At 42.4% G+C, this 21,949-nt stretch overlaps 1 protein-coding gene across 1 annotated transcript in view; it reads left to right on the top strand.

Moving 5' to 3' along the window:
• PRSS12 (serine protease 12) overlaps window positions 1-21,949 on the top strand; it is a 266,504-nt gene that overhangs the window by 181,368 nt on the left and 63,187 nt on the right. The window contains exon 9 of the mRNA XM_082272842.1: window positions 13,094-13,299. Within this exon, the coding sequence (XP_082128968.1) occupies window positions 13,094-13,299 (206 nt within the window). The remainder of the gene's footprint in view (window positions 1-13,093; window positions 13,300-21,949) is intronic.

The raw sequence follows: 21,949 nt of genomic DNA, 5'->3' as shown, positions 1-21,949 counted from the left end.
GTAGTTTTTAAGGAACCTCTGCACCACCAAATTCAGCACATGCGCCAGGCAAGGGATGTGCGTCAAACCGGCTAGGCCCAGAGCTGCTATGAGATTTCGCCCGTTATCGCACACCACCAGGCCGGGCTTGAGGCTCGCTGGCAGCAACCACTCATTTGTCTGCTGTTCCATGCTCCTCCACAACTCCTGCGCGGTGTGTGGTTTGTCCCCCAAACAGGCAAGTTGTAAAACTGCCTGCTGTCGTTTACCCCTGGCCGTGCTGAAGTTGGTGGTGAAGGTGTTACGCTGTCCGGATGAGGAGGCGGTAGAGGATGAGGAAGCGGAGTAGGAGGAGTTAGGAACAGGAGGCAAACTGAAGCGCCCTGCAATCCTCGGTGGTGGAAGGACATGCGCCAAATTGCTATCCGCCTCAGGCCCATCCGCCACTGCATTTACCCAGTGTGCCGTTAGGGAGATATAACGCCCCTGACCGTGCTTACTGGTCCACGTATCCGTAGTTAGGTGGACCTTGGCACAGATGGCGTTGCGCAGTGCACACCTGATATTTTCCCCCACTTGGTTGTGCAGGGAAGGGATGGCTTGCCTGGAAAAGTAGTGGCGGCTGGGCACGACGTACTGTGGGACAGCCACCGACATAAGGTTTTTAAAACTGTGCGTCTCCACCAGACGGAATGACAGCATTTCAAAGGCCAATAATTTTGAAATGCTGGCATTCAGGGCCAGGGATCGCGGGTGGGTAGGGGGGTACTTCCTCTTCCTCTCAAGTGTTTGGGAGATGGAAAGCTGAACGCTTCCACGGGACATTGTGGAGATGGTTGTTGGTGACCCAGGTGGTGGTGTTGCTGACAGATCGTCTGTTTGCGGGGTGGCAGGTGCCGGTATCACTACAGATGTGGCTGGAGCGGCCGAGACTGCAGCAGAAGAGGAAGCAGGATGAGCCAGAGACGTTTCTTGGTTTTGAAGGTGTGTACTCCACTGCAGCTCGTGCTTTGCACTTAGATGCCTGATCATGCAGGTTGTGCTCAGGTTGAGAAGGTTTATGCCTCGCTTCAAGCTCTGATTGCACAGGGTGCAAACCACTCGTGTCCTGTCATCAGCACATTTTCTAAAGAACTTCCACGCTAGAGAACTCCTTTGAGCTGACTTTGGTGCGCTCGTTCCCTTGCTGCGTTGGGCAGTAGCGGGCGTAGTGTCTAGGGCACGGCCGCTCCGCTTCTGCACCCTGCTCCCTCTTCTGCTGTGCTGGTGGCTCTGTGCGACCACCGCCTCTTCCTCCAAACTACTCAGGTCACCTGCATGACGTTCATTCCATGTGGGGTCGAGGACCTCATCGTCCTCCACATCATCTTCCACCCAGTCTTCACCCCTGCCCTCCTTGTCGGTCTCCACAATGCTGAACGCCGCAGCAGTTGGCACCTGCGTTTCGTCATCATCGGAGACGTGCTGCGATGATCCTTGCATGTACTCATCTTGAGAAATAAGTGGTTGGGCATCGCTGCACTCAATCTCTTCCACTTCTGGGGCAGGGCTAGGTGGATGGCCCTGGGAAACCCTGCTGACAGAGTCCTCAAAAAGAATAAGAGACTGCTGTATGGCTTGGGGCTCAGACTGCTGGCCTGATTTGCAAGGGGGTGAGGTGAAAGACGGTTGGACATTGGCTGCAGGTGCCAACTCTGACCTTTCTGCAGTAGACTGGGTGGGAGACAATGTGAAGGAACTGGAGGCACTGTCAGCAGCAAACCAATCTACTATCGCCTCAACTTGTTCTGGCCTCATCACTTCTAGGGGCGTTTGATGCCCTACCAAATACTGATGCAGGTTCTGTCGCCTACTCACACTTGAGGAAGGTGTTTCACTTGTGCGTGTAGCTGGCACAGATCGACCACGTCCTCTCCTTGCAACAGGAGCTCTACCAGCAGCACCACGACCCAGGCCACGGCCCTTATTTGACGGTCTCCTCATATTTCTGTAATTTAAGATCTTGCCCTAGAAAGGTTTTTATTGAATAGCGGAATAGGAAATATGATCCAAAAAAAGTGTATGTATATCACACGTACACAACCACACTAGGCCCCAATTACTATTGTTTGTACCCCTAAAAGGCTAGGAGTAGGGGGAGTATGGAACAGGCAGCACCCTCAAACCTTCAGAAGTATGAGATGAACCCCAACAACTTGGAAAGGTGGATCTCTCTCACACGTACCAACACAGACTATCCCCCAATTTAACTGATCCCCAAAGGTTTTTGATTAAATAGCGGAATAGAAAATATGATCCAAAAAAAGTGTATGTATATCACACGTACACAACCACACTAGGCCCCAATTACTATTGTTTGTACCCCTAAAAGGCTAGATGAGGAGTAGGGGGGGTATGGAACAGGCAGCACCCTCAAACCTTCAGAAGTATGAGATGAACCCCAACAACTTGGAAAGGTGGATCTCTCTCACACGTACCAACACAGACTATCCCCCAATTTAACTGATCCCCAAAGGTTTTTGATTAAATAGCGGAATAGAAAATATGATCCAAAAAAAGTGTATGTATATCACACGTACACAACCACACTAGGCCCCAATTACTATTGTTTGTACCCCTAAAAGGCTAGATGAGGAGTAGGGGGGGTATGGAACAGGCAGCACCCTCAAACCTTCAGAAGTATGAGATGAACCCCAACAACTTGGAAAGGTGGATCTCTCTCACACGTACCAACACAGACTATCCCCCAATTTAACTGATCCCCAAAGGTTTTTGATTAAATAGCGGAATAGAAAATATGATCCAAAAAAAGTGTATGTATATCACACGTACACAACCACACTAGGCCCCAATTACTATTGTTTGTACCTCTAAAAGGCTAGATGAGGAGTAGGGGGGGTATGGAACAGGCAGCACCCTCAAACCTTCAGAAGTATGAGATGAACCCCAACAACTTGGAAAGGTGGATCTCTCTCACACGTACCAACACAGACTATCCCCCAATTTAACTGATCCCCAAAGGTTTTTGATTAAATAGCGGAATAGAAAATATGATCCAAAAAAAGTGTATGTATATCACACGTACACAACCACACTGGGCCCCAATTACTATTGTTTGTACCCCTAAAAGGCTAGATGAGGAGTAGGGGGAGTATGGAACAGGCAGCACCCTCAAACCTTCAGAAGTATGAGATGAACCCCAACAACTTGGAAAGGTGGATCTCTCTCACACGTACCAACACAGACTATCCCCCAATTTAACTGATCCCCAAAGGTTTTTGATTAAATAGCGGAATAGAAAATATGATCCAAAAAAAGTGTATGTATATCACACGTACACAACCACACTAGGCCCCAATTACTATTGTTTGTACCCCTAAAAGGCTAGGAGTAGGGGGAGTATGGAACAGGCAGCACCCTCAAACCTTCAGAAGTATGAGATGAACCCCAACAACTTGGAAAGGTGGATCTCTCTCACACGTACCAACACAGACTATCCCCCAATTTAACTGATCCCCAAAGGTTTTTGATTAAATAGCGGAATAGAAAATATGATCCAAAAAAAGTGTATGTATATCACACGTACACAACCACACTAGGCCCCAATTACTATTGTTTGTACCCCTAAAAGGCTAGGAGTAGGGGGAGTATGGAACAGGCAGCACCCTCAGACCTTCAGAAGTATGAGATGAACCCCAACAACTTGGAAAGGTGGATCTCTCTCACACGTACCAACACAGACTATCCCCCAATTTAACTGATCCCCAAAGGTTTTTGATTAAATAGCGGAATAGAAAATATGATCCAAAAAAAGTGTATGTATATCACACGTACACAACCACACTAGGCCCCAATTACTATTGTTTGTACCCCTAAAAGGCTAGGAGTAGGGGGAGTATGGAACAGGCAGCACCCTCAAACCTTCAGAAGTATGAGATGAACCCCAACAACTTGGAAAGGTGGATCTCTCTCACACGTACCAACACAGACTATCCCCCAATTTAACTGATCCCCAAAGGTTTTTGATTAAATAGCGGAATAGAAAATATGATCCAAAAAAAGTGTATGTATATCACACGTACACAACCACACTAGGCCCCAATTACTATTGTTTGTACCCCTAAAAGGCTAGATGAGGAGTAGGGGGGGTATGGAACAGGCAGCACCCTCAAACCTTCAGAAGTATGAGATGAACCCCAACAACTTGGAAAGGTGGATCTCTCTCACACGTACCAACACAGACTATCCCCCAATTTAACTGATCCCCAAAGGTTTTTGATTAAATAGCGGAATAGAAAATACGATCCAAAAAAAGTGTATGTATATCACACGTACACAACCACACTAGGCCCCAATTACTATTGTTTGTACCCCTAAAAGGCTAGGAGTAGGGGGAGTATGGAACAGGCAGCACCCTCAAACCTTCAGAAGTATGAGATGAACCCCAACAACTTGGAAAGGTGGATCTCTCTCACACGTACCAACACAGACTATCCCCCAATTTAACTGATCCCCAAAGGTTTTTGATTAAATAGCGGAATAGAAAATATGATCCAAAAAAAGTGTATGTATATCACACGTACACAACCACACTAGGCCCCAATTACTATTGTTTGTACCCCTAAAAGGCTAGGAGTAGGGGGAGTATGGAACAGGCAGCACCCTCAAACCTTCAGAAGTATGAGATGAACCCCAACAACTTGGAAAGGTGGATCTCTCTCACACGTACCAACACAGACTATCCCCCAATTTAACTGATCCCCAAAGGTTTTTGATTAAATAGCGGAATAGAAAATATGATCCAAAAAAAGTGTATGTATATCACACGTACACAACCACACTGGGCCCCAATTACTATTGTTTGTACCCCTAAAAGGCTAGATGAGGAGTAGGGGGAGTATGGAACAGGCAGCACCCTCAAACCTTCAGAAGTATGAGATGAACCCCAACAACTTGGAAAGGTGGATCTCTCTCACACGTACCAACACAGACTATCCCCCAATTTAACTGATCCCCAAAGGTTTTTGATTAAATAGCGGAATAGAAAATATGATCCAAAAAAAGTGTATGTATATCACACGTACACAACCACACTAGGCCCCAATTACTATTGTTTGTACCCCTAAAAGGCTAGGAGTAGGGGGAGTATGGAACAGGCAGCACCCTCAAACCTTCAGAAGTATGAGATGAACCCCAACAACTTGGAAAGGTGGATCTCTCTCACACGTACCAACACAGACTATCCCCCAATTTAACTGATCCCCAAAGGTTTTTGATTAAATAGCGGAATAGAAAATATGATCCAAAAAAAGTGTATGTATATCACACGTACACAACCACACTAGGCCCCAATTACTATTGTTTGTACCCCTAAAAGGCTAGATGAGGAGTAGGGGGGGTATGGAACAGGCAGCACCCTCAAACCTTCAGAAGTATGAGATGAACCCCAACAACTTGGAAAGGTGGATCTCTCTCACACGTACCAACACAGACTATCCCCCAATTTAACTGATCCCCAAAGGTTTTTGATTAAATAGCGGAATAGAAAATATGATCCAAAAAAAGTGTATGTATATCACACGTACACAACCACACTAGGCCCCAATTACTATTGTTTGTACCCCTAAAAGGCTAGATGAGGAGTAGGGGGGGTATGGAACAGGCAGCACCCTCAAACCTTCAGAAGTATGAGATGAACCCCAACAACTTGGAAAGGTGGATCTCTCTCACACGTACCAACACAGACTATCCCCCAATTTAACTGATCCCCAAAGGTTTTTGATTAAATAGCGGAATAGAAAATATGATCCAAAAAAAGTGTATGTATATCACACGTACACAACCACACTGGGCCCCAATTACTATTGTTTGTACCCCTAAAAGGCTAGATGAGGAGTAGGGGGAGTATGGAACAGGCAGCACCCTCAAACCTTCAGAAGTATGAGATGAACCCCAACAACTTGGAAAGGTGGATCTCTCTCACACGTACCAACACAGACTATCCCCCAATTTAACTGATCCCCAAAGGTTTTTGATTAAATAGCGGAATAGAAAATATGATCCAAAAAAAGTGTATGTATATCACACGTACACAACCACACTAGGCCCCAATTACTATTGTTTGTACCCCTAAAAGGCTAGGAGTAGGGGGAGTATGGAACAGGCAGCACCCTCAAACCTTCAGAAGTATGAGATGAACCCCAACAACTTGGAAAGGTGGATCTCTCTCACACGTACCAACACAGACTATCCCCCAATTTAACTGATCCCAAAGGTTTTTGATTAAATAGCGGAATAGAAAATATGATCCAAAAAAAGTGTATGTATATCACACGTACACAACCACACTAGGCCCCAATTACTATTGTTTGTACCCCTAAAAGGCTAGGAGTAGGGGGAGTATGGAACAGGCAGCACCCTCAAACCTTCAGAAGTATGAGATGAACCCCAACAACTTGGAAAGGTGGATCTCTCTCACACGTACCAACACAGACTATCCCCCAATTTAACTGATCCCCAAAGGTTTTTGATTAAATAGTGGAATAGAAAATATGATCCAAAAAAAGTGTATGTATATCACACGTACACAACCACACTAGGCCCCAATTACTATTGTTTGTACCCCTAAAAGGCTAGATGAGGAGTAGGGGGAGTATGGAACAGGCAGCACCCTCAAATCTTCAGAAGTATGAGATTGTGTTCACTGTACCCCACAAAGATTGAGTTCACTGCACCCCACAATGATTGTGTTCACTGCACCCCACAAAGATTGTGTTCACTGCACCTCACAAAGATTGTGTTCACTGTACCCCCCAAAGATTGTGTTCACTGCACCCCACAAAGATTCTGTTCACTGTACCCCCCAAAGATTGTGTTCACTGCACCCCACAAAGATTCTGTTCACTGTACCCCACAAAGATTGTGTTCACTGCACCCTAAAAGGATGTTGTTCACTGCACCCCACAAAGATTGTGTTCACTGCACCCTAAAAGGATGTTGTTCACTGCACCCCAAAAAGATTGTGTTCACTGTACCCCCCAAAGATTGTGTTCACTGCACCCCACAAAGATTGTGTTCACTGCACCCCAAAAAGATTGTGTTCACTGTACCCCCCAAAGATTGTGTTCACTGCACCCCAAAAAGATTGTGTTCACTGTACCCCCCAAAGATTGTGTTCACTGCACCCCACAAAGATTCTGTTCACTGTACCCCACAAAGATTGTGTTCACTGCACCCCAAAAAGATTGTGTTCACTGTACCCCCCCAAAGATTGTGTTCACTGCACCCCACAAAGATTCTGTTCACTGCACCCCACAAAGGATTTTGTTCACTGCACCCCAAAAAGATTGTGTTCACTGCACCCCAAAAAGGATTTTGATCACTGCACCCCAAAAAGGATGTTGTTCACTGCACCCCAAAAATGATTTTGTTCACTCCACCCCAAAAAGATTGTGTTCACTGCACCCCACAAAGATTGTGTTCACTGCACCCCAAAAAGATTGTGTTCACTGTACCCCCCAAAGATTGTGTTCACTGCACCCCACAAAGATTCTGTTCACTGTACCCCACAAAGATTGTGTTCACTGCACCCCAAAAAGATTGTGTTCACTGCACCCCAAAAAGGATGTTGTTCACTGCACCCCAAAAAGGATGTTGTTCACTCCACCCCAAAAAGATTGTGTTCACTGCACCCCACAAAGATTGTGTTCACTGCACCCCAAAAATGATTTTGTTCACTGCACCCCAAAAAGGATTTTGTTCACTGCACCCCAAAAAGGATGTTGTTCACTCCACCCCAAAAAGATTGTGTTCACTGCACCCCAAAAAGATTGTGTTCACTGCACCCCACAAAGGATTTTGTTCACTGCACCCCAAAAAGATTGTGTTCACTGCACCCCAAAAAGGATGTTGTTCACTGCACCCCAAAAAGGATTTTGTTCACTGCACCCCAAAAAGATTGTGTTCACTGCACCCCACAAAGGATTTTGTTCACTGCACCCCACAAAGATTGTGTTCACTGCACACCAAAAAGGATTGTGTTCACTGCACCCCAAAAAGATTTTGTTCACTGCACCCCAAAAAGATTGTGTTCACTGCAGCCCAAAAAGATTGTGTTCACTGCAGCCCAAAAAGATTGTGTTCACTGCAGCCCAAAAAGATTGTGTTCACTGCAGCTCACACACAGAAAAATGGATGTGGATCACTGACACCTGCCTATCTCCAATCCCACACCACACAGCAATATCGATTGTAGTTTGTAGAACACAGTTTCCCTAAAATTCAGCAGACTCTGTCCCTAACAGGATTGAGAAGAGATCGTAGATCAGGATTGAGTGCAGATTCACCCCACCCCCCACACAGCAATATCGATTGTAGTTTGTAGAAGACACTGACCCTATAATTCAGCAGACTCTATCCCTAAAATGCCTACAACTCGCCCTGCCTAAACACTCCGACCTGTCCCTCAATTCTATCCGGACACAAATGGTTTTTTCCTGCCTATCTTTCCCTAATCAGCAGCCAGCACATTGATGTGTGCTCTGTCCCTTAGCTAAGCAGCAGAATGACGCTGCTGCGGCGGCTGCCTCGAACTTATAAAGACTTGGTCACATGCTTCAGACGGCCAATCACAGCTACTAAGACATTTGCAGGCATGGCTGGGATGGCTTAAGGCACACCAGTTAAACGATTGTTGATTGGCTGTTGAAAGCCCGCCATGAAAAGAGCGCCAAAGCATGCAAAACCCGGAAATAAAACGACCGAACACGGATTTTTACCCGAACATACAGTAAAGTGTCCGTGTTCGGGTAAAAAAAATCCAATTATTCGGTACGAACACGAATAATACAGTCCGTGTTCGCTCAACACTATTCTTGACTTCATTTTGCCAACAATTGCAGGTCTTGTCCATCATTGAGCTCTTTACTCCGATCAGCATTTCATTAGCAAGCACGTGAGCACTGTGTTGCTTCTCCATCTCACAGTCTAAACTCTGCTGTACAGGGGATTGCAAAGGCTGATTCCAATTGAAAAGCAGGTACCTGCACTGCTTGCATATAAAATACATTTAATAATAAAGTGTGCATACAAAACTGCATTATTTGTGTCTTTTACATCTTCCTGGAATTCAGCTTTAACCCAGGTACAGTTCATTTACCAGGTTTTGCGTTGGCATAATGAAGCAAATAAACTACAACACTGTTCTTGGACAATACTCCAGTGTGCTATTAAATACAACATGATGAGTTTAGTACTTTTCTGCCAATGGTTTTGGTGAAGGTAATTATCTGGAAAGTGCTATAATGAATTGCATTTTGCTTCCCAAGGATGCAGCTATCTTCATTTGAACACTTCTTGTCTTGCAGAAGATTACTGTTAGAGGAAAGAATTTGGGTTTCTTCCAGGAGAAACTTTTTGAATATATAAATAATTCAAAGGGGAAAAAAGCAGAGAGGTGTGTTGTCTGCATTCATCATTTTATTTGCCGTGATTTAACCACTTCAGCCCCGGAAGGTTTTACTCCCTTAACCACTTAAGCCCCGGAAGATTTTACCCCCTTCCTGACCAGGGCCTATTTTGCAATTCGGCACTGCGTGACTTTAACGGACAATTGCGTGGTCGTGCGACGCTGTACCTAAACGAGTTTGACGTCCTTTTTTTCCCACAAACAGAGCTTTGTTTTGGTGCTATTTGATCACCTGTGCGATTTTTTGATCATACGCTATAAACAAAATAAGAGCGTCAATTTTGCAAAAATAACAATATTTTTCACATTTTTTTATATGAAATTCCCCCCAAAAAAATGTAAAAATCATAATTTTTTAACATTTTAGGCCAATTTGTTTTATGCTACATATGTTTGGTAAAAAAAATCGCAAAAAGCTTATTTTGATTGGTTTGCACAAAAGTTATTGCGTTTACTAACTAAGGGAAAGATTTTTGTCATTTTTATAGTTTTTTTTTTTAACGAGTAATAGCGGCGATCTGCGTTTTTTTTTGCGGGACTGCGACATTGCGGCGGACAGATCGGACCCTTGACTGACATTTTTTACACTTTTGGGGGTACCAGTGACATTACTACAGTAATCAGTGCTATACATATGCACTGTTACTGTAAAAGGTTAAGTGTCTCCCTAGGGGCGTGTTTATTACTGTAATTGGATGTGGTCTGATGTGTAAGAACAGAGATCAACGGTCCTACATAGCAGAACCGTATGATCTCCATTCTTACACAGGGAAGAATGACAGGCGGCTTTGTTTACATTAGGCGCCTGCCTTTCTTCCGGTGTAACGGACGATCGCGAGTGCCCGGCGGACCCGATGCACACACGCGGGGGTCCGTGACCGAGCGGGAGCGCGCCTCCGGCGGCGCGCACTCGCTCCCTAGAGCCTCACAGGCTAGCGATGTAGACCTACGTCACTTTGCCTGTGAGGGGCTGACCGCCGCCATAAATAGTCGTGCAGCGGTCGGCAAGTGGTTAATGACCAGGCCATTTTTTTTGCGATTTGGCACTACGTTGATTTAACTAACAACTGCGCAGTCGTGCGACGCTGTACCTAAATACAATTGATATCCTTTTTCCCCATAAATAGAGATTTCTTTTGGTGGTATTTAATCACTTCTGCGGTTTTTAGATTTTGCGCTATAAACAAAAAAAGAGCGACAATTTTGAAAAAAAAAACAAAAACAATATTTTTTACTTTCTGCTATAAAACATTCCCAATAAAAAAATGTAAAAAAATCGAATTTTATTATCAGTTTAGGCCAATTTGTATTCTGCTACATATTTTTGGTAAAAAAAAATCCCAAAAAGCGTATATTAATTGGTTTGCACAAAAGTTATAGAGTTTACAAACTATGGGATAGATTTTTTGACATTTTATTTTTTTTTTTTTAGTAATGGCGGCGATCAGCAATTTTTAATGGGACTGCGACATTGTGGCAGACAAATCTGACACTAAGTGACACTTTTTGGGGACCGGTGACACCAATACAGTGATCAGTGCTAAATAATATGCACTTTTACTGTATAAAGGACACTGGCAGGGAAGGGTTTAATACTGGAGGGTGATCAAGGGGTTAAGTGTGCTCCTAAATTGTGCTTACTAACTGTAGGGGGTGGGAGCTCTGTGACAGGCACACAGAGATCGGTGTTTCAGTTTAGCTGAGACCCACAATCTCATTGTGCCTGTCTGACAGGAGAGCCGCCTGCCTTGTTTACATAGGCAGGCGGCTCTCCTGTCCATTTCCCTGAAGATCGCGGGAGGCTGGCAGCAATCCTCCCACGGTCTGGCTCCCGCTGTGTCTAATCGCAGCGGGAGAGCGGCACCGGCAGCGCGCGAGGGCCGCCGAGATAATGTACACATAATCACGTAGATCTACGTGATTATGCGCAGCCGAGCTTCCCTGCCAAGTAAATCTGCATGGGGCGATTGGCAAGTGGTTAATTTATGGTATCAAGACATTAACTTGTAAGGTGCAGCAACAAGGCTCAATCACTTTCTTAGTTATTGGCTAACAGCTCTCAAACATGTTAACTGCTTATCAAATGTATTTCCTTTTGTTTCTAATAAATTTCAAACTCCAGTTTTGGTTAAGGCAACCCATAGATGAGTCAGTTTCTTTCATTCAACCAGCAGGTTCAGTGAAAAAAAGTGACCCGATTCCCCCATTTATACATTCGAGGTGGATGGCGGAATCCTCCCCGCTGAGCTATTGTAGTCTGACATCAGAATACACTGATCAGTGCTGCGGGCTATAACCTGCAGTACTAACTGAGTGGGGAAAATCTGACAGGGTGGTTTTACAACAGTTGATCGGTAGAACTTCCTTGCCTAAACAAAGATTGAAATTGGCCAAGCTCTGCTGAAATGGCTGAATTCCCGTTCATTGGTGGCCGACCGGCTAGTATAACATAACTATTCACTAGAAAAAAATTTATAGACAACCCTTTCAAAGTAATTTAAAGTGTCTAAAGTCATTTTTTATTTTATTGGTAAAGTAGGGAATGGTTAGAGCCTTTATTTAATTACCATCTGTGGTTTCCTGGGAACTGGTGGTTACGGTATTTATTACATCTGGAGAGTGCAAAATCTGATGCAGCTCTGCACAGAAACCGATCTGCTTCCCGGTTGGTTTTGTTGTCAAAGTTCAATTGAACAAGTTGAAGTTAGAAGCTGATTGGCTACCATGCACAGCTGCGCCAGACTCTGAATACTCCAGTTTTAGTACATCTTCCCCACTGAATCTTGAATGGCAATAGAGGTAAAGTCTTCTAATGTGGATGTTTTGGGGACAACAGTCTAGTAGAGGATTTCCCTAGCTTTAGAGAAATCTCCTTTCATTTACTGTTGTGTTTTAGGATAGAAAGTAAAGGAAAATCCTATAAAAATGGGCATTCAGATTGCAATAAGAGCCTTATAGGATTTCAATAACTTCCCCACAATTTAAAACAAAAAAAAAAAAAGGTTTCAGCTTGAGTTGAGTTTGTATTGGGCATTGGAGTCATAGGCAGCCCATACAATCATATATATATTTTTTTTCATTTAACCTGCGAGTTGAGTGAAAGAAAAAAAATTCTGATCCCCCCCCATCTATACATTTGATGTGGATGGGGAAATCCTCTCGCTGTGCTATTGTGTTCTGATGGTGTGGAGCCTTCAATGTCAGCAGCATTGGTCGACGGGGAAGAACCCAACAGACTGGTCAACTTGTACAACCAGGAAGCCCGTAGATGGATTAAAATTCGGCCAGGCCCTGCTGAATCGGCCAAATTTTGATCCCTTTATGACCATCTCTAGAGGATTCAGAATATTCAAAGTAAATAGGTGTAAATATAATGAAGGTGATTTACAAAAGGAGTAAAGGCTTTCCACTTAGGTTCATTCTATATACTAAGCTTAGTGAACATTTGCAAGTTAACATTCAGCTTGGAAAGTGAATGTTCTGTAATCTTTTAGGAAATTAGTCTGAATAAGTTTCCTCTCTTTATTATTTGTATAATACATCTTTCTCTTGGTGTTGGGAGTTGTGGTACCCACATTTTCATGTGTGATTATTGCATCTTAGTAATGTTGCCTTTAACTAAGTCTGTGACTTAAACAATCATTCCAGGGGTCCAGCAAAGGCCAGAACTATGGCATATTTTGGAGAAGGAAAAGGTCCTATTCATGTGGATAATGTTAAATGTACAGGGGTGGAGAGATCATTGGCAGACTGTATTAAACAAGATATCGGAAAGCACAATTGTCGCCATAGTGAAGATGCCGGTGTGATCTGTGACTATTTAAGTAAGAAAATGATGTCAGCTGGACCAAAAGGTATGGAAATGGTATCAACAAAAATAATTAATTTCTTTTTTTTTTTTTTGCTAGAACTAATGGTGGCTGTATTTTTAGAGATGTAATACAATGTGATACTTACTATTACAAAATTGTATTGTATGTATGATGATAACAAATGAAAGGTAAACAAATCTCAGAAAATGTAGAAAAAATGAAAATTTATCAGGTTGGACATTTTGGTCTTTTCCCTTTACAGATAAATCTGTAATAGAATAAATGCTCTAAAATTATAAGGCTATACACCCAGTGTTTTTAAAGGTGCACTTGGCAAGTGGGGCATAAACAGTGATTTGAGCGGACCCACCCACTGTGCTAAAATATGAAATCCTCCTCCTGTATTTGGGATATATGATAGAATAAGACATGTTTCTATTTGAAAAAAAAAAAAACTTTATTGTGCTGCCCATTACAGTTTGAAGTTTAATATCACATTCTTGGTCTGCTGGGTTTTATTATGAAATGTGCAAGTCAGGTGACAGAACAATCTTTGTATTAACCTCTGAACAGTAATAATTATCTTCTTACCTTTGTAATATATCTGGGTTGAGCGTGCAAAAATTGATTTAAAGCGGAATTCCAGCCTCTAAAAAAAAAAAAAAATTAAAAGTCAGCTAATAAATAATGTAGCTGCTGACTTTTAATATAAGGACACTTACCTGTCCGGAGATCTCGCTATGTCAGCCGATTCATCCATCGGATCGGGTGCAGGCGCCGGCATTGCAACTAAGGAAAACTTCAGGCTTCACAGCCAGTTTCCTACTGCTCATATGCGAGTTGCGCTGCACTGCGCTTTCTGAACGGTCCCGTCGTCTTCTGAGACACACACAGGTCCCAGAAGGCAGCGGGGGGTGGCTGATGCAAATGCAGAAATTACGTACTTTACCGTGTCAAGGTAGGATGGAAGTCAAGCTGAAAAACATCATAAAATGTACTAAAACAACTAAAATAATAATAATAATAATAATAATAATAAAAAAACAATATCCAAAAAGGAGGGATAGGGTGGTCTGTTCTTCAAGACATAGTTGCATTTTAGCCTAGAACTTCATTTTCAGCTGGTCGTACAATAGCAGATTTTGAAACAAAATTTGCAGGAACGTATATAAAAAAAGTTTCAGTACATTTGATGACTTGACAAATATCATTTGAAAGTAATTAAGTTGTGTTTGTTTTTAAGTCTTGGTTTTGGAATGAATAGATTTTCCTAAATGAAAACCATATACAGTACATTGTTCGAAATTCGGTAGTTCGAAAACATTTTTTTTATCCCGTTAAATCAAATTTTTATGTCACGGTGACCAGAAATGAATGTCAGTTTGACCCCACTAGCAATTAGAAAATTTAAAAAATGTTCCTAAAAGAAAACATTTCAAATGAAATTGGAATAGTGTATGGCTAGCCTAAAGTGGTTGTAAACACCCCTGTAATGTTTGTACCTATAGGTAAGCCTGAAAAAGGCTATATAAATGCAGATTTGTCACATGGAAATATACCCCTACATTTAACATTACTTATAAGAAGTAAACTACACAGAAATATGAAGCCTAGTACACAATATGGGAAAATCAAATTGGCCTATTTTCCACAAAAGTGCGTATCATGATGGAACCAAAAATTATATTAACTTGTAAGAAAATTCTCGAACGACAAAGCAAAAGCTGCCAAACTACTAGTGTAGTAGCAGAAGAAATTATATAGTGTATGTTACCCTTTGCAGCCAAGTCCACCAAACTCGTTTGATTATTTTTGTACAATTACTGTACACATTGAACGAGAATCGGACATTGTTTTACCTTAAAATAATTTTTTTCTAGGTTGCACCCTCATATTTTTTATTTGTCGGAAGTTGAACAGTTTGAATCGTCTGGCGAAAGCACTATACTAATGAACAGACAATTGACCAATTGTCCCTACTACTGAAATTTTCTTCAAATTTTTTTTAAAGTGTGCTCTGGCCATTAGGCTGGCTTCATACCTAGGCTATCTGGTTTCATCTCCCTCATATACAGTACTTCTATTAATAGCCTTCTTTCTTACTTCTTTTTTATATAAGACTTGCACTGAGATCTAATTTAAAACACATACATTTTAAACACATATCATAGGTTGAACTGGATGGACTGGTGTCTTTTTTCAACCTCACCAAGTATGTAACTATCTAAGCCTGACCAAAACAAAGAACAGGGGATCTCAAGTTCTTGGAGCATAACTAAATACTTTTAGCCCATTCCTTTTGAATTTCCTGGCAGTGCACTCTAAAGTATATCTTATTATTTTTTTTTTTATTAGTGAAGCCCAGAAGGTATAAAAATAAAAAGGCAGCTCTACTTCACCTTCAAACCAGAGCTGTCCTTTACAGTATGTCTTTTCCATGACAAGATACTTCCAGTTTTCTGGGTTAAATATCATTCAGTAAAGGCCTTTAATTGTTCCTATATCTTAGTTGAAGTCTGTTGGTACACCCTTATCTGCCTGAGGACAACAAGCATTTTAGACGGCCTGGTTTGTACATTGGTGCATGGGTTGGCAGACCACCATTAATCTCTAAAGCCATTTGTTTTCATGCTCTTGGCTAACTGAAGAAACATGGACAGCATGGAAGAAAGGCAGTGGCAGCTCTAAGCAGGCCATATAGTCCTTATACACGATCTTATAGTGATTAGTGCTGCCGAGACCAAGGCAAGCCATAGATGATGCAATTTTCACCTCACCAACACAGTTAGTGTTAAAGGGAAACCCCTGGATGGGAACCGGAGGTGGGCGAAATAGAGGATGAGGATTGGTGTGAGGCCCTTGAGACCTGCCAGAAAGTGTCACCCAAGTTGTCTGACAGGCTAACCCAATTGTTTATAGTCCACCATACTTACCTCACCCCTGTTAGGCTGGCCAGGTACAGGCCTGGACTCTCCCGAGAATACCCTCTGTGTCACGTATCCCCTGGTACATTTTTCCATCTACTCTGGCATTGTCCCCACATACAGGCCTACTGGAAACAGATAGTGGCCTTCCTACACGATACTATGGGATCCCCCTCCAACTAGACCCCAAACAGTGCTTACTGGGTATTTATCCAGATGAGGACATGAATAAATTCACGAAAACCTTTCTACAACACACGCTCTTTATAGCTAGGATGCTGGTGGCTAGACAGTGGATGAGGGAGAGCCCTCCAGATTTCCAACACTGTCTGAGGGAAGTAAACTCTTACCATACCATTACCGTAAAAAGTCTTACCGTACCATAGAATCATGTATAAGAACCGGGGATGTCCCACTAAATACAACAAGATTTGGGACAGATGGCTCCAGAATTCGGCCACATGTACCTAATATTCCTCTCATTCTCTGCACTGCTCTGCCTGTATATATACTGTGCTTTGCTTTACTGCATTGCCCGTACTGCTCTATCCCTCTGCATTTATGTAAACCTGTTCTCCTATATGTAGATATTAATCCTCAGTCTCCCGCCCAAACTGTGTGATTAACTCCGCGCTCTAGGTAGCACCAGCAGACTGCTGGTAAAAAACTCTTAAAACTAAAGCTGCCACTTAAACAAATATAAAATACTTGATAACAATAAAAAGGAATATTAGTAGCGCTAGAACAATCTAAAAAAGTTCCTGGAAGAGTTCCTACAATCACCCGTGGATGATCACTAAGTTGACAGTGCGGTTGATAAACAGTCCTCACAGTCTTTTAGTCAAATGATCCCATAGGTGAAATATGAACATCAGTCCACTTTCAGATCTTCAATCACCATAAAAATTCATGTATTGTTGACGACAGTGTTTGGATATATGCCAAAACTCCGTGCAATCTGATAGGATCACCACAAGTCCACCACCAAGTGCAGGGGAAGTAAGAAATGGCCACTCACCGGATGCATTTGCTCACTTACTCTCATAAATGAGCATACTGCGCATGTAAGTAACAGATCCCAATGTTACCATAGGACAGGTCACAACACAGGCAAGGATGGTTTCCACTCCAGTGCAGTAGCCCTCTTTTCACACTCTCTCCCAACCGTATGGAAAATAAAAGAGATAACTTCCCTAGTGCAGTATGTCTGATAAATTTTATTCACACCAAATACTCATACATTGCACTCACTTGTATAGTAGTAAAAACACGCTCATCTCAAAATGCAAGGCAGTAGCGGAACCTCCACTCTTACTCAGATCTGGCTCCACGCCAGGTCGGGTAGTCCCGGAAGTTCTTTCGCTGCCAAAATCCACGATAGGGTGCGTCGTCTGGCCACGCCCCGACGCGTTTCGTCACTTCCGGACTTCAACTGGGGGCGCGGCCAGACCAACGAACCCATCCTCTTTATGCTCAGCACCATCGACATTGTAGCCAATAGCGCAGCGAACAGGTCAACCGGAAGGACCTCATGACACCTTCCGCCGGAAGGTAAACACTGTATGGAGAGTCCGCCCGGATATTCCTCACCCACCACCTCTGCAGACACAAAGTCCCATGAGAACCCCGCCCATTGAACTTAGACCATCCCATTACGGCATGAAATCTGAACGGGTGACCTGTTATCTGCACTCAAGCTAATCCTTCTGGGAGTAATTAAACCACCAGTCAGTCGCCCGATCGGCAGTGTACCATACATCTGCAATTAACAATGCTGAGGTCTCAGGTGGCCTATTGCACACGATCGATCGGGACCTACTGTTAGTGGCTGAACCACCCATCAGCAACTCGATCGGCAATGTGCCATACATCCACAGGGCAAATTGCTAAAAATAACAAAACAATGTAAAATACATGACCATGTGCACACCGGCACACTGTATATACTAACATGAATCTCATTAAAATGAGTCACATTAAAATTATAAAAAAGCATATTAAAATATACAAAGGAATGCATATTTCAATTATAAAATCACAAGTTTTAAAACAAAAGGGTAAAACATGTGCTATATCTTGAAAAGGAATAATGTATATAGCAGCTCTTCACTGTATATAACTGAAGCCAGAAAATGCAGGGGTAAATATGTATAGACAAATCAAAATAAACGCAAAATCAATAATTAAACTAGGTATCACTGATGAAACAGTTGATGTCTAATTCAATGTTTAAACCCATAGGTGCAAGGGATTGGGTCAGGAAAATCCATTTCGTCTCGCATTTTGACAGTTCCCTGACCCAATTAGCCCCTCGCCAAGAAGGAGTGAGCTGACACATTGTGTTCCCTTTTCCCATTGATAATATTAGTGATGTGCTCTCCCACACGAATCTTCAAGGTTCGTTTGGTTCTCCCTATATATACCAACTTACAAGGGCACATCAGCCCATACACAACGTGGGTGGTATCACAGGTAATAAGGGATTTGATCTTAAATGTCTTATCAATGGCGGGGACAGAGAAGGAATCCCGTCTTCTCAAGTGCAGATAACAGGTCACCCGTTCAGATTTCATGCCGTAATGGGATGGTCTAAGTTCAATGGGCGGGGTTCTCATGGGACTTTGTGTCTGCAGAGGTGGTGGGTGAGGAATATCCGGGCGGACTCTCCATACAGTGTTTACCTTCCGGCGGAAGGTGTCATGAGGTCCTTCCGGTTGACCTGTTCGCTGCGCTATTGGCTACAATGTCGATGGTGCTGAGCATAAAGAGGATGGGTTCGTTGGTCTGGCCGCGCCCCCAGTTGAAGTCCGGAAGTGACGAAACGCGTCGGGCGTGGCCAGACGACGCACCCTATCGTGGATTTTGGCAGCGAAAGAACTTCCGGGACTACCCGACCTGGCGTGGAGCCAGATCTGAGTAAGAGTGGAGGTTCCGCTACTGCCTTGCATTTTGAGATGAGCGTGTTTTTACTACTATACAAGTGAGTGCAATGTATGAGTATTTGGTGTGAATAAAATTTATCAGACATACTGCACTAGGGAAGTTATCTCTTTTATTTTCCATACGGTTGGGAGAGAGTGTGAAAAGAGGGCTACTGCACTGGAGTGGAAACCATCCTTGCCTGTGTTGTGACCTGTCCTATGGTAACATTGGGATCTGTTACTTACATGCGCAGTATGCTCATTTATGAGAGTAAGTGAGCAAATGCATCCGGTGAGTGGCCATTTCTTACTTCCCCTGCACTTGGTGGTGGACTTGTGGTGATCCTATCAGATTGCACGGAGTTTTGTCATATATCCAAACACTGTCGTCAACAATACATGAATTTTTATGGTGATTGAAGATCTGAAAGTGGACTGATGTTCATATTTCACCTATGGGATCATTTGACTAAAAGACTGTGAGGACTGTTTATCAACCACACTGTCAACTTGGTGATCATCCACGGGTGATTGTAGGAACTCTTCCAGGAACTTTTTTAGATTGTTCTAGCGCTACTGTTCTCCTATATATTTGTGATTGCACTTTAACGAAAGTTCTTGTTCAAACTTGGATTTCTATCTGTACCATGTTGGTTTATCCTTTTTTTTTTTTCACAATAAAATCTCTGTTTTTTAAAAAAAAAAAAAAAAGGGAAACCCCTTCCGGGGAGCTATTGCGTTCTCCTGGTGGGAACCATCCCTGCGGGGAGAACAAGATCATTTTTGCTAGCGAGTATAGCCACTGGCAATAATCGCATGTAGAAATCTGACATGCTAATTCTATCCAAGTCGATCCATCGATCAACTTGGGTACAATCAGACTGCCCATAGATGGTTCAAATCTCGGCCAGTCCCTGCTGAGATTCAAATTCTATGTCTGGCTTAAGGGGTAGTATTTGTGAAGTTCCTTTATTCAAGATCTGTTATCTTTACAACTTTTATACATTTGATTAACTGACAAATGTTCTTCAAGAACAAGAATATGACTAAATAGGAACAGGAAGAAAAGCAAAACTGTATTTAATACAGGGTATTTCTGTTGCTTATGAAAGTTGGTGCAGATCTCATTAAAAGAACAGCAAAGTATAAATATGTCTTCTATTTTTCATGATAGCAGCAGAACCTTTCATATATCTCTCCTCCAAATTGAATTGTTTTTATTAAAAAATTGCCCTTTTTTTTCCTGTGTCTAGAAGACGACCACAGGCAAATGAGTTCACTGTGTCTAGAGGAAGGTCAAAAACTTCATTTACTTGACATTCTCCTTAGTCACAGTCACAGCTGTTCAGCTGAAGCCTGTGGAGTGAAGAATCAAATAGATACATTATTAACAGCCTCAATCAGACACAAGTAGGCAACTGCCAAGTTACAGTACCAATTAGGAGTCAGGGGATGCTATGGGCGCTGTTGCTAGGTGATAGGCCTATTTCCCTAGAATAAATGAAGTTTTGCAAGATCATAGATTTCTGCAAACAATGGAAAGCTTTGGACAGTGCAATCCATTTCCTTCACAGCAGAAATAATTATCAGACTTTAGGGCAGTGTAGTTAGGCCTTGAAAGTAGGAAATGGCAGAATATAGTTAATATTGCATAGGAAAGGTTTAGAACTTAGAATTTTTTTTCTCAAATAACGAGATCTGTTGGGTCTTATTTCTGAAAGTTGGAGCAGAAGTAGATTGGGATGGTTGCCTGTGACAACCTATCCAGTTGTTTTATTTCAAGCCTCATTGTATAAATGAAACTAGGGACCTGGCTAGTATTCATGAACAGGAATTCTAATTTTTCTTGGACCAGTTTTAAGAATCATCCCATCAGCTATGCAAATCATACTGGCTCATGCAAAAATGTCTATATATATATTCTGAAAGGCTCAGCTTTTGGATATTTCCCTACAATAACAATTTTGATGGTGATTAGAATGAGCGTCATACTGTTAATGTTAATAGTATATGGCATACAAAATGGCATACAAGTAGTAAAATCTGTCAACATGACTCCTCTTTGCCCTGGCCTCACTTCTCTATTGTTTTATTGCAGTTTCATGCTGTATTAATATTTGACTGGCTTTGTGCTGGACTTCTGGTCCTGCTGGGGAAATGTGTTTCTGCTTTCATAGCCAAAGCCCATTGTCAACTGAGGCCAGCAATGCCACTGCAGTGCCAGTTTATAGAGCCAGAATGTGACTGCTACATCCATCTCAAACTACAAAGCTCCAGGCTGTTGCTGATACACTGTTATTACTTTGGTTTAGAACGTATTTGAGGTACTCACAACTGTTTTAAAGCACCCATACATATTATTATCCTATTGTCTTATACTTGTTATATTGGCAGGACTACTATTCAGCTGTGCACTGGGCCCCATGGATAATGTCAGTGTACAATGTGGTCTTAGCCACTTTACCACCCGAGGATTTTCCTGCTTTACGTCCAGGCCACTTTTTGTGATTCGGCCCTGTGTGATTTTAACTGACAATTGCGCAATCATGCAACGCCATACCCAAACTAAATTTACGTCCTTTTTTCCCTACAAACAGAGCTTTCTTTTGGTGGTATTTGATCACCTGTGCGATTTTCATTTTTTGCGATATTAATAAAAAAAAGCGACAATATTGAAAAAATAACAATATTTCTCTACTTTGACAGTTAAAAATATCCAATATATTCAATTTCTGTCATATATTTAGGCCAAAATGTATTAAGCTACATGTCTTTGACAAAAAAAATTCTCAATGAGCGTATTTTTAACCGCTTTAAGACCAGAAGATTTTACCCCATTCCTGACCA

Source organism: Pelophylax lessonae (assembly GCF_965119305.1).
Source record: "Pelophylax lessonae genome assembly, chromosome: 1".
Lineage (NCBI taxonomy): Eukaryota > Metazoa > Chordata > Amphibia > Anura > Ranidae > Pelophylax > Pelophylax lessonae.
Note: the sequence above shows the minus strand (reverse complement) of the source record. Positions and strands in the feature narration are given on the sequence as shown.